General features: G+C 40.3%; 1 protein-coding gene across 4 annotated transcripts in view; it reads right to left on the bottom strand.

Annotated features, from left to right (window-relative positions):
- LOC117358815 (core histone macro-H2A.2) overlaps positions 1-12,738 on the bottom strand; it is a 153,353-nt gene that overhangs the window by 106,257 nt on the left and 34,358 nt on the right. For all 4 annotated transcript variants that reach the window (XM_033940533.1, XM_033940534.1, XM_033940535.1 and 1 more), the window contains exon 3: positions 10,820-10,926. In XM_033940533.1, coding sequence (XP_033796424.1) covers positions 10,820-10,926 — 107 coding nt within the window. The remainder of the gene's footprint in view (positions 1-10,819; positions 10,927-12,738) is intronic.

The raw sequence follows: 12,738 nt of genomic DNA, 5'->3' as shown, positions 1-12,738 counted from the left end.
TATCAAATCCAGGAATAGGGATTACTTTGTATAATGAATCCAATTTGCGGGGAGCTCCTGGAATAGTTAAAGGAGTCTAGGTTTTTATAGAAAGTTTCCCTCAAGATATCATGAAGAGGGAGTTTCAAAAATTCCTTTGGAGGCTGGTCAAAATCAAGGGCATCTAAAAAGGCTTTAGACTTTTTAGATTCAGCCTCCAAAGGAATGGATGGAGAGGTACACATGTCTTTCAAAAATGAAGTGAAAGATGTGGAGTCCTGTTGAGAGGATGGATCAGGTACAGCAGGCTCATCCTCATCTGAGGAACATTCACCTTCAGACAGAAAGGGCTCTTCAGAGTCACCCCACAGATCAGGGTCCCTGATATGGGAACTACGGTCTCGGGACTCTGGGGTGGATGGTTCTAAGTGTCGGGATTTGCGCACCGACTTACCCGACCTCATCGACACGGTACCAGGAGATGTTATCGGTTGCACCGGTGCCGAAGTCTGTACCGATTGATGTTGGGCTCTCGGCTCCGGAGCAAGAACAGGCTTCGATATCGATGAGGCCGAGTGGACCGGTACCGAAACAGATGCTGCCGATAATAGAGGTTGGTCTACCACCGGTACCGGTGGTTCAGACCGGACCGGCACCGGAAGGTTCGGTGCCAATAGAGCAGGAAGGAGTTGTTGTAACTGCTCCTTTAGTTGCACTTGGAGGACGGCGGCAATGCGCTCATCCAAAGAGGGCACCGGTACCGCTTTTTTCTTTTGTGGTACCTGAGGTGCTGCTCGACGCCCCGAAGATGAAGAGCCCGAGGTCGAGGGACTCACTTCAATCGGGGCGGAGCGCTTCCGCTGGCGTTTCACGGTCGGCAGGACTGGGCTCGCTGCAATAGAGACTGGAGGACGCTCCAGCGGGGAAGGCTTCTTAGCCGGCTTACCTGGGTGCGACGCACGTGTGGTATCACGCGGCGTCGAAGAAGTAGGTGCCAAATGTGAAGGTGCCGATGCCGGTGTCGATGGAACGGGATCGGACATCTCGGCACCGAAAAGTAATCGCTGTTGTATCTGGCGATTTTTCAGAGTACGTTTCTTTAACGTGGCACAGCATGTGCAGGTGGAAGCCTGATGCTCAGGACCCAAACACTGTAGGCACCAGTTGTGTGGGTCCGTGAGAGATATAGGCCGAGCACACCGCTGGCACTTTTTAAAACCCGGTTGAGGGGGCATGAAAGGAAAAACAGCTTCCGCCAAATCGAAGGCCGAGGCCTCGATGGTGGCAGTAGGCCCCGCCGGGGAAAAACTAAATTGAAGAAAAAATAAAAGTTTTTTTTTTTTTTTTTTTTTACAAAAATGAAATAAAAGAAAAAAGGCAATAGAGCCAAAAAGAGTTTACGCGAGCGGGAAGGCAAGAAGAAAAAATTTCAACAGCCATTGAAAAACGCGTCTTCTTAGCTCCGCGGAAACTAAGAAACTGGGGACCGCGCGCCTCTGTCGGGCGGGAAGGCACTCGCGCGTGCGCGGTGCGGCCTACTAGAACTTTCCAAGTTCTTAGAGTGCAATCACTGGCCTACTAGAACTTTCCAAGTTCTTAGAGTGCAATCACTCTAAAATTGTCCGTACCGGGGCTCCGTCGGTGCCGTCACCCATCAGTCAAGAATATACTGCCTGCTTGTCCTGGGATAATAAATATTTTAGAAGACAACTCTGAGCAACTAAATCTGGACATGAGACATTGTAAACAAATATGGAAAGAGGTTGAAGAAATTAAAAAAGATCTTGAAGACAGCCGGAACCGTGAAAGAAGAAATAATTTAAGAATTATTGGAATGCCGGAAGGGGTAGAAAAAAACGACCCTATAGCTTTCCTGGAACAGTTCCTACCTAAAGTGCTACCATTGAAATTTAAAATCGCGTTGGAAATTGAAAGAGCACACCGGATACCAGCACAGAAGAAAACCTCACAAACGGGCCCAAGGACTTTAATCTTTAAACTTTTGAGACATCAACAAGCGATGGAAATTTGTCAGTTAGCCAAGGAAAATAAAAATCTCAGATGCCAAGATGCAAAAATACACATTGTTCCTGACTTTGCGAGAGAAACTGCTGCTAAAAGAAAAATGTTTCTGGATATGAGGCCTCAGTTAAAATCGCTAGGGGCTAGATACGGACTCCTTTATCCAGCAATAATGAAAGTGACAATTGCAAATAAAACTCAAAACTTTTCAGACCCTAAAAAATTGCAAGAATTTCTAGAACAACAGGAACAACCAATGACATCCTAAAAGTCATTTTAAAGGAAATTTTCTCAGTTAATACTGATTATTTATTTATATTTTATTAAACTTTATATATACTAACAGAAATGTAAAAGATCTTCAGTTAAGACTTAGAACTTCTATGGATTGGTTTTAAATTCCAACGGAATACTGATTATTTATTTATATTTTATTAAACTTTATATATACTATCAGAAATGTAAAAGATCTTCAGTTAAGACTTAGAACTTCTATGGATTGGTTTTAAATTCCAACGGAATAGAATCGCACGTGTAAGTGCACAAGCATGGAACTATAAGACGAATAACAATCTAAACAAACAAAAAAAAACAAACATATTAAGATTAACATGATCTTACAGTTCTATAATGAAAGTTTTACAAACTAATAAATAAAATATACCTGCATGTAAGATCGTGGTAATGGTGGAAATCCAAATGAGCTGTTAGCACAGGAAATGAATTTGTTAACCTCGGGAGAGAGTGGCATTGATTGGCTATATATAAACAAGAGGCGTTACTTACAGGGGAGGAGGAGGAAATCTTTAGTAACATTACCAAATACAATGTGAAGTAAAAGAATATGATTTGTTAAAATGAAGTATTTCCTGTTATAGTAAGTACTTTCGTTTTGAAGTGCGTTTCAAAGTTAGTTTAAAAAAAAAAAAATATATATATATATATCTCTAATGGGCTTATATAAGTCATATCCTCCGTGGAGAAAAAAAAAAAAAAAGTGCAAGTATGAAAATTAGCGTTTAAAGATGTTTTATCTTGTTTTGAAAATATTCTTCTTGATTCCCCTTCATAATTTAAACGAAGGTAAGAGTAATGGAAGATTACCTTTTATATTTTAGATAGGTTTTGAATCAGATAACTTCTTCAGACCTATTATTCGTAATGCCTAATATAACTTGTAATAAGATGATAATTACAATATAATAAAATACAATCACTAAATAATATATTATTTGAAAACTATATCTAGATTCAATATCATTACAAAATTTATAGGAACTATATAATTAAATCAGTCAAGGGAAAATGATAATATATCTCTTATGAGAAATTTAAACATCAATATTTGGGTTTCTGATTTAGAGGTTTGGTGGGGAAAAAAAAAAATACCGTATTTTCACGCATATAACGCGCGCGTTATACGCGTTTTTACCTACCGCGCATACCCCTCGCGCGTTATACATGTGAGCGCGGTATACAAAGATTTTTTTACATAGTTCCCACCCCGCCCGACGCCTGATTCACCCCCCCCAGCAGGACCGCTCGCACCCCCACCCCGAACGACCGCTCGCACACGCTCCCACCCGCACCCGCATCCACGATCGGAGCAAGAGGGAGCCCAAGCCCTCTTGCCCGGCCGACTCCCCAACTCCCCGACAATATCGGGCCAGGAGGGAGCCCAAACCCTCCTGGCCACGGCGACCCCCTACCCCCACCCCGCACTACATTACGGGCAGGAGGGATCCCAGGCCCTCCTGCCCTCGACGCAAACCCCCCTCCCTCCAACGACCGCCCCCCCCCAAGAACCTCCGACCGCCCCCCCAGCCGACCCGCGACCCCCCTGGCCGACCCCCACGACACCCCCACCCCCCTTCCCCGTACCTTTGGTAGTTGGCCGGACAGACGGGAGCCAAACCCGCCTGTCCGGCAGGCAGCCAACAACGGAATGAGGCCGGATTGGCCCATCCGTCCCAAAGCTCCGCCTACTGGTGGGGCCTAAGGCGCGTGGGCCAATCAGAATAGGCCCTGGAGCCTTAGGTCCCACCTGGGGGCGCGGCCTGAGGCACATGGGCCCAACCCGACCATGTGCCTCAGGCCGTGCCCCCAGGTGGGACCTAAGGCTCCAGGGCCTATTCAGACCATTGCGCATGCTTACAGAGCTGGGAGCAGGGCAGGGCGGGCGAAAGGAGAGTCGGGACAGCGCACGGAGAGGCGGGGCAGTGCACGGAAAGTCAGGGCGGGTGAACGGAGAGTCGGGACAGCGCACGGAGAGTCGGGGCAGTGCACGGAAAGTCAGGGCGGGTGAACGGAGAGTCGGGACAGCGCACGGAGAGTCGGGGAGGGCGAAAGGAGAGTCGGGGTGGCCAGAGGAGAGTCGGGGCGGGCGAAAGGACAGTCGGGCTGCATGCGCGGTATACCCGTGAGTGCGGTATACAAAAGTTTTTGTACATAAAATCGTGGTTTCTGCGCGCTATACCCGTGTGCGCGTTTTACACGGGTGCGCGTTATCTGCGTGAAAATACGGTATATATATATATATCTTCGCTAGATTCAAGAAACAGTTTAAATGCTATATTGAAATAACTTAATGGTAGTAATTAAAGTAAAATTCTGTAAAAGCTTGAGGGAGTTATTTATACCTAACCTCAACCTGCGTATCCAAGTTTTCGTATTTAATTGGGGATGGAGGGAGGGAATGGGAGGGAGGGATATAAAGGGGGGATGGGTGTATCTGGGGATATCATAAATTTTTTTGTGTATTGGGAAAATTTATTAGTAAAAATCATTATTTGTTTGATTTTGGAAAAAATGTATTATAAATATATATATATGGATCTTAAAATATTATCTTTGAATGTTAATGGTCTGAATCATATGATAAAAAGAAAAAAAGCATTATTATTTTTAAAGAGGCAAAATGCGGATATATGCTTCATACAGGAGACCCACCTTTCAAATATTGAATCTAATAAGTTGGAAGGAGGTTGGGTCAAGCATTGTTTTTTCTCACCAGCTATAGGGAAAAAAGCAGGGGTTGCTATTCTAGTTAATAAAAAGTGCTCTGCTTCATTCAAATTAAAGGCATCAGATACTCATGGAAGATGGGTAAATGTGGAAATGAGAATGGGAAATACTACCATGACGATGTTTAATATATACGCCCCTAATTCGAATCAGAATGAATTTTTTAAGACTCTTCAACAACTGATTTTGCCACTGGCTACTTCAAATTTAATAGTAGCTGGGGATTTTAATGCTGTTATGGATTCTCTAATGGATAAAAACCCAAGTAGATTTATGAAATCTTTGGGATTAGATAATTTGGTACAATCTTGTGATTTGACAGATATTTGGCGAATTCTTCATTTTGATGGACGGGAATTTTCTTTTTGTTCTCATGTTCATAACTCTTTCTCAAGAATAGATTATATTTTTATTTCAAATCATTTGATACATCAGGTGACACAAGCTGCCATTGATCCAATCATTTTATCTGATCATGGTGGAGTATGGGTTGAAATTAAGATCACAGATCAAAATACTAATAGACCAATTTGGAAAATGGATAATACATTGCTTGCTGATCCAATATTTTGTGAAAACCTTCTAACAAAAATGAAGGATTATTTTCAATTAAATGATAATGGTGAGACCTCTATGGAAATATTATGGGATGCTTTTAAGGCTTCAATGAGAGGACAAATAATTTCTTATTCGGCTTATCTAAAAAAACAAATTAAAAACAATTTTTAAACTTAGAAAAAGAGATTAAAATTTTAGAATCAAAACTTATAGAAAAATGGGAATATTCTACTCAACAAGAGTTGTTAAAGCTTAAAGGTAAATATAATGAGATATCATCTAAGTTAATTAGGAAAGATTTATTTTCTCAGCAAACACTGTATTATGGTAACTCAAATAAGGCGGGAAGAATATTAGCAAATTATCTTAAAGCGAAGAAAAGAAAATCAAAATTAATTGCCAATTAAAGATGAAAATGGTGAAATATATACACAAATTGAGCCTATTTTAAAACAGTTCCTAAAGTTTTATAGATCTCTTTATTCTTCCGAGACTTATTTAGATAAAGAAAAAGATGGTTTAGAATTTTTGAAAATGTTAGAGGGTCCAAAAATTCCTGAACATATAAAACGAAGTTTGGAAGAGCCAATATCACTAAAAGAATTAGAAACAGCTTTGAAGTCCCTTAGAGTTGGATCCGCTCCAGGTGGTGATGGATATACAGTGGAGTTTTATAAAACATTTCAAAATTATCTATTGCCTTATTTATTAAATCTTTATCAATATCAACTTAATAAAGGTTCTATTAATGGCACTATAGCAGAATCATTAACTATTGTTTTGCCAAAGCCAAATAAAGATCCCACTTTGGTTTCAAACTATAGGCCAATATCTTTAATAAATGTAGATGGTAAATTATTAGCAAAAATATTAGCGTTAAGATTGGCTAAAGCTCTCCCTCATATTATAGGTATGCATCAAACAGGATTCGTTGCTCAAAGACATTCATCTCATAATACCAGATTAGCATTCCACATGTTATATTTAACAAAGAAAATGAATGAGCCTACTTTTGCTGTTTCTCTAGATGCAGAAAAGGCTTTTGATAGAGTAGAATGGACCTTTATGTATCAGGCATTGGAATGGTTTGGTATAGGTCCTGGATTCAGACAAATAATACAAACATTGTATAGCTCCCCTTCTGCTAGATTATATATTAATAATACTTTTTCAGAAAAATTTAATTTACAAAGGGGAGTTAGACAAGGTTGTCCCCTGTCTCCTTTACTGTTTGATATTGTTTTAGAACCCTTAATATTAGCTATCCAACAAGTAAAGGAAATACAAGGCATACCACACTCAGATCGAGAATATAAGGTATCTGCTTATGCAGATGATTTACTATTATATTTGAGGAATCCAGAGTCTACCATTCCATATTTGCTAGAGTTGATTGAGAAATTTGGAAAGTTTTCCGGATATAAGATAAATTGGAATAAATCAGAAATTCTTCCATTAAATGTACATTGTACAAAAGGTTTATTCGATAATTTCTCTTTTGTTTGGAAGGAGGAGGTTATTAAATATCTGGGAATTTGGATTACAAAAACAGTGGATGAAACAATGAAAAGTAATGAAAAATGCATATTACAAAAGGTGACAGAAATGTGTGAGCAATGGAATCCTTTGCATTTATCTTGGTGGGGAAGAGTACAAACTGTTAAAATGATGATTTTGCCTGTAGTTTGTTACCAAATGGGGATGATACCAGTTTTCTTTCAAGAATCTTTTTATAAAAAATTAAATAGGATTTTGACAAAATTTATTTGGCTTGGTAAAATTCCCAGAATTGCTTTAGTGTCATTGCAAAAGCCAATTGTGGAGGGCGGGGTAAATTTTCCCAATTTTTATAGGTACCATCAAGCCTATATTTTACGTCAAGGTATGTATTGGATCCTCCCAGAGCCCACTGATAATATTCCAGACTGGTTCTGGTTAGAATGGAGACTTATGTTTCCCTTGCGTCTCAGTCATGTAGTTAGTATCAAAATGCCAAGGTTATATAAAGAACATAGAATATTTATGGATACCTGGAAAACTCTAAGATATATAAATAATCTAACTCCTATTCCAATAAGTAAATCAACAACTCAAACGATTTGGTTAACCCCAAGATCAAAATTGGCGGTTTTAAAATCATCTGGAAACATTGGATGATAGCAGGTATTCGTATTTTGGATGATGTAATACAAAATGGTAAGTTGCTGGAGTTTTCACAATTGCAACGTAAATTTGATCTTAATAAGTCACAATATTTTAGATGGTTGCAATTGAAGCAATCCATTCAGGTAGGGATCCCTGAATGGAAAAATCTTACTAATTATCATAGTTTGGAATTCTTATGTTTCCAGATGGATTCAACAGATCATAAAGCCGCACAATGGTATAAATTAATATCTGGATTTGTAAATAAAAAACCAAAAAATGGTCTTAGAGACATTTGGAGCATTGAGATAAAGCACCAAATTACTGCATCTCAATGGCCATGACTTTGGTCTTGGAGGTTAAAATGTACGGTGTCAGCATCTATAAGACAAACTTGGTTTTTTCTTTTACATAGAGCTTTTTGGACCCCCACCTGGGGATTGAGGCAGACCCAGTTTTATAAAAGCTAAGTATTTGCTTTTGCAGTAATTCTTTAAAAATATAACAAAAATGATAACGATTTAAAAATACAACAAAAATGATAATTATTTATTGAAGCACTTGCACTTTATGAAACGTTAAAAAATAACAAACTCAAGCACTTAAGAGTTCCTATGAGGACGGCTACCACACGAATATCTAGTGTGGCATTCTGAGGAACTTGTGTGTTGAAATTTCTCAACTCAGGTGGCAAATTGATACTTAGTGGGACTTTAATATTGTTGCTTTGGTGCACATTTTGATTTTGCTAAAATCTACATCACATCTAGCACACTCCCTCTACCCAATTTTCTGGTTACCCAGTCAAAGAAATTGATCAGATTTGTCTGACAAGACCTACCTCTAGTGAATCCATGTTGCCTTCTGTCCTGTAATCCACTGGATTCCAGAAACTTCACCATTCTCTATTTTAAAAGCATTTCTATTAATTTGCTTACCACATAAGTCAGACTTACTGGCCTTTAATTGCTTACTTCTTCCTTCCCTATTCCCTGTAATTCCCTACTTCTTCCTTCTCTACTTCTACTTTTGTGTAGAGGAACCACATCCATTCTTCTCCAGTCCTCTGGTGCCACTCCTAAGAACATAAGAATTGCCCTGTCGGGTCGGAACGGAAGTCCATCGTGCCCGGCAGTCCGCTCACGCGTCAGCCCTTCAGGTCCAAGACCTGAACATAAGAACAGCCTTACTGGGTCAGACCAATGGTCCATCAAGCCCAGTAGCCCGTTCTCACGGTGGCTAATCCAGGTCACTAGTACCTGGCCAAAACCCAAAGTATAGCAATATTCCATGCTACCAATACAGGGCAAACAGTGGCTTCCCCCATGTCTTTCTCAATAACAGACTATGGACTTTTCCTCCAGGAACTTGTCCAAACCTTTCTTAAAACTAGCTACACTATCCACTCTTACCACCTCCTCTGGCAACGTGTTCCAGAGCTTAACTATTCCCTGAGTGAAAAAAATTTCCTCCTATTTGTTAGTGGAGCCACCAGAACTTCCCTAAAGTTCCTTCTGCACCCTCAGATATACACCATCCGGCACCATCGCTTTGTTTATCTTTAATTTAGCTAGCTCCTCATGAACACAACCATCTGAAAATCGATCAGGATCTACCACTCCTCCATCCCTATTTGCATTTGTCTTCTGTGGTCTCTTCTGTGGCATCAGCCGTGAACACAGAACATAAATATTTATTAATTCCTACTTAACTTACAAAGTGAGAATTTGCAAAGGGGTATATTCAGGAGTAAGGCATGGGTTGGATTCCACTTGCACAGGTAATTTATAGAATACTATGAATTACACATGTCTTAAGCCCCATTTGGGTGCTTGCATTTATACTAGATCTGGGGCTGGCACAAATGCAGGGACCTACACGTGAGGCACGCCAATACCAGTTTATGCTAGTATTCTGTAATGGAACTTAGACACTTAGGGGCCCAGAATCAAAATACATAGACATCCAAAAAGCATCCTAAATCAGCACTTGGACATCCTAATCACCAGGACATCTAAGTGCCGATAATCAAAACCATATTTCTGTACATATAGCGAGGTATTCCAATCTCTGTACGTTCATAGCATGAGATGAGCATGGTAGAGGTATGTTATGGGCGGGCTTTGGGCAGTCTCAAGAGCAGGTTAGACATAGGCGTCCTGCAGCGATCAAATTTAAGGTTCTGCTACTGGTTTTTAAAGGCCAACACATTTCTGCATCTACCTTATTAACAATATGCTCATTCATTATGTTCCTAACTGCACTCTTTGCTACTCACACAGCATTCTCTTACACCTTCCCTCTCCCTCCTCCATATGCCTTCTGATCTGTGAAACTGCCTTTATTTATTAAGGTCCTAAGTTATGGAATTCTCTTCCATCAGGACAAATTTAAGGCCCTTCTCAAGACCCATCTTTTTCAAGAAGCTTTTGCCCTACCATTATATCTAAGAGAAGACAAGAACATGGACCACTTCAAAAGTAATCTAAAGTGTTTCCTATTTAAGGACACTTACAACTGCTAAATTTTCCCTTAGCTCTATTTCTCAGCTGATGCTTTTTACCCCATCCCTGTCGTATTTGCCTTTATTGTTCTTTTCTTCAGAAAAATTGTATTTCTCCCTTTCTTTACCTTTTATATCAGTTGTCTGAATTGTCAATTATTGTTTTTAATTGTACCTTTCTTTTGCATAGTAATTTCCTTAGTAAACCAAGATAAACAATTTTATCAAATTTTTAATAAACTTGAAACTTTAAATTCATAAATCTGTCACTCATGCCCTCTCCTATCCCCTACATATACTTCCCTCTTTCCATCACTATCATTTTTCTAATACTCTTCTCCTGCTCTCTTTTATCTCATCTTTATGTTTACTCTGTAAACCTCATAGAAGCCACTCATGACCCTCTGTGGTATATCAAGAATCTGCAAATAAATAAATTTCTTCAGGTATTTGATTTAACAAAAAGACCATGGGCTTTTGCATTAATTCCAACTCCCGCCATTTCTTTAAGGCAGTTTATCATATCCCCTTAAACCACTTGCACTTTTTAAACATTTTTAAATAACTTTTATTACTACAATTTGGTACCTGGTTCAACTCCTCATCATTCGCCACTGCTAAAAGAATGTGCCTAGGAGTGATTCTCCCTTTCTTGTTGTCTCTTGCAGCATTCCCAGCCAGCTCCAAAATTTCAGCTGCAATAGGAATATCAGAAATATAGGCAGTTACTCTTTTGTAGGCAAGTGACATACAGTATTTCAGTTTATTCAATAAAACAGTCCATACCACATATAATTATTCTGGGATCCAAAATATAACAGTTACCACATAATATAAAAGCAAATTCAATTACAAAGCAAGCGTCTGTCACACTCTGGCATTTCAGCAATTCATTCCTCCATGCTGAAAGCATGTGCAATAAAGTGCTGTTTTGTTATTTACTTAGAGACACAGGATGGTCTTTTTTTTTCTGCTTCTGAGTATGTTTCTATCACCATGAGAATTTGAAATCTAATTTTATAGTGTCTTCTGGTAATAATGTAGCCACCACAATCAACCCCACTTTTTCATATTCTTTCAGCCCTTGATATATTTTCCATCACTGACGTCTCTTCATCTACATCTCTATTTTGCAACATTCAAGTACCGTATATACTTGAATATAAACCAACCCACATATAAACTGAGGTAACCTTTTTCCCTCCAAAAATGAGGAAAAAAGGTTGACTTGAATATAAACTGGGCGGTGTGCTAATATTCAAGTGCTCTACCAGGCTCTGCATTCTGTCCTCCTCTCTTCCTGCCCGGCTCTGTACACTGTCCCCCCTCCTTCCCAATGCCTTGCAGGCTTCCACCGGGCTTGCCATAAGACCTGGTGATCCAGTGGTGGGTTGGGACAGGGGGGTCCCTTCCGCTGCCTGTCCCAGCCAACTCTAAAAATTTCCGCCTTCTCGGCATACCTTCCAAATCCCTGGTGGTCCAGTGGTGAACCAGGGCAGGAGTAATCTTTCTATGCAGAACTCGCAGCAGCCATTCAGCTAGCGGCTCTGCATGGAGCAGAAGTGTAGGAAGATTGCTCCTGCCCCAGTTCACTGCTGGACTAACAGGGATTTGGAAGGTATGCCGTGGAGGTGGGAGGGAGGTGAAAGTTTCTAGAGTTGGCTGGGACAGGTAGCAAGAGGGATCCCTCCTGAATCATCCCACCACGTCTTATGAAACAGGTCCGGAAAGGGGTCGGGTGGGTGCTGACCCAAATATAAACCGAGACCCCCATTTTGGGCCATTTTTTTGGCCCAAAAATCACGGTTTACATTTGAGTATATATGGTATACAAAATCTTTTCTAGGACAGAGCCAAACAATCCCTGAGCCAATAAATATCTATCAGCCCACAGGTCGATATTCAAAGAGATTTAACCATCCAGAAACTACTTGTCCAGGACTAACTGGTCATTTTCAGTGGCACTTAACCAGTTAATGCCACTGAAAATATCTGGTTATCACCTATCTCAAAACCAGTTACTTTGGGGGTGTTCCGGGTTGGATTCATCACTTGTCTGGTTAAATACAGATATTCAGCATTTAACCAGCCAAGGCAAACACGTAAAAATCAGTCCTATGATTACGTGGTGCCCCCATTATTGATTAAAGTGCTGAATATTGCATTTAACTGGCTATGCTTTAGCTGGCCCCACAAACCCAGAAATTCAATACTGAAATCCAAACATGGCCCAGCATTGAATATCTGGGCATAACACTGATTGTTGCTGGCAGAAATCAGCCCCACTGTATACTAGTGCTAACCGATTAATTTTGGTGAATTGATTCGAATCGCTTCACTTTCTAAAAAAATCGGACTCACCGATTTAGTGAGTCCTTTAATCACCTGACACGTCCGAGTTGCCAAAAGCAGCAGCAGCGGTGATGGAGGCCAGCAGGCAGAGACAGTCGATAAACAGGCTTCTCCTGGCCTGCCCCGCTATGGCCTTCCCTCTGCCACATCAATGA

The sequence above is a fragment of the Geotrypetes seraphini genome, chromosome 4 (assembly GCF_902459505.1).
Source record: "Geotrypetes seraphini chromosome 4, aGeoSer1.1, whole genome shotgun sequence".
NCBI classification, from domain to species: domain Eukaryota; kingdom Metazoa; phylum Chordata; class Amphibia; order Gymnophiona; family Dermophiidae; genus Geotrypetes; species Geotrypetes seraphini.
Note: the sequence above shows the minus strand (reverse complement) of the source record. Positions and strands in the feature narration are given on the sequence as shown.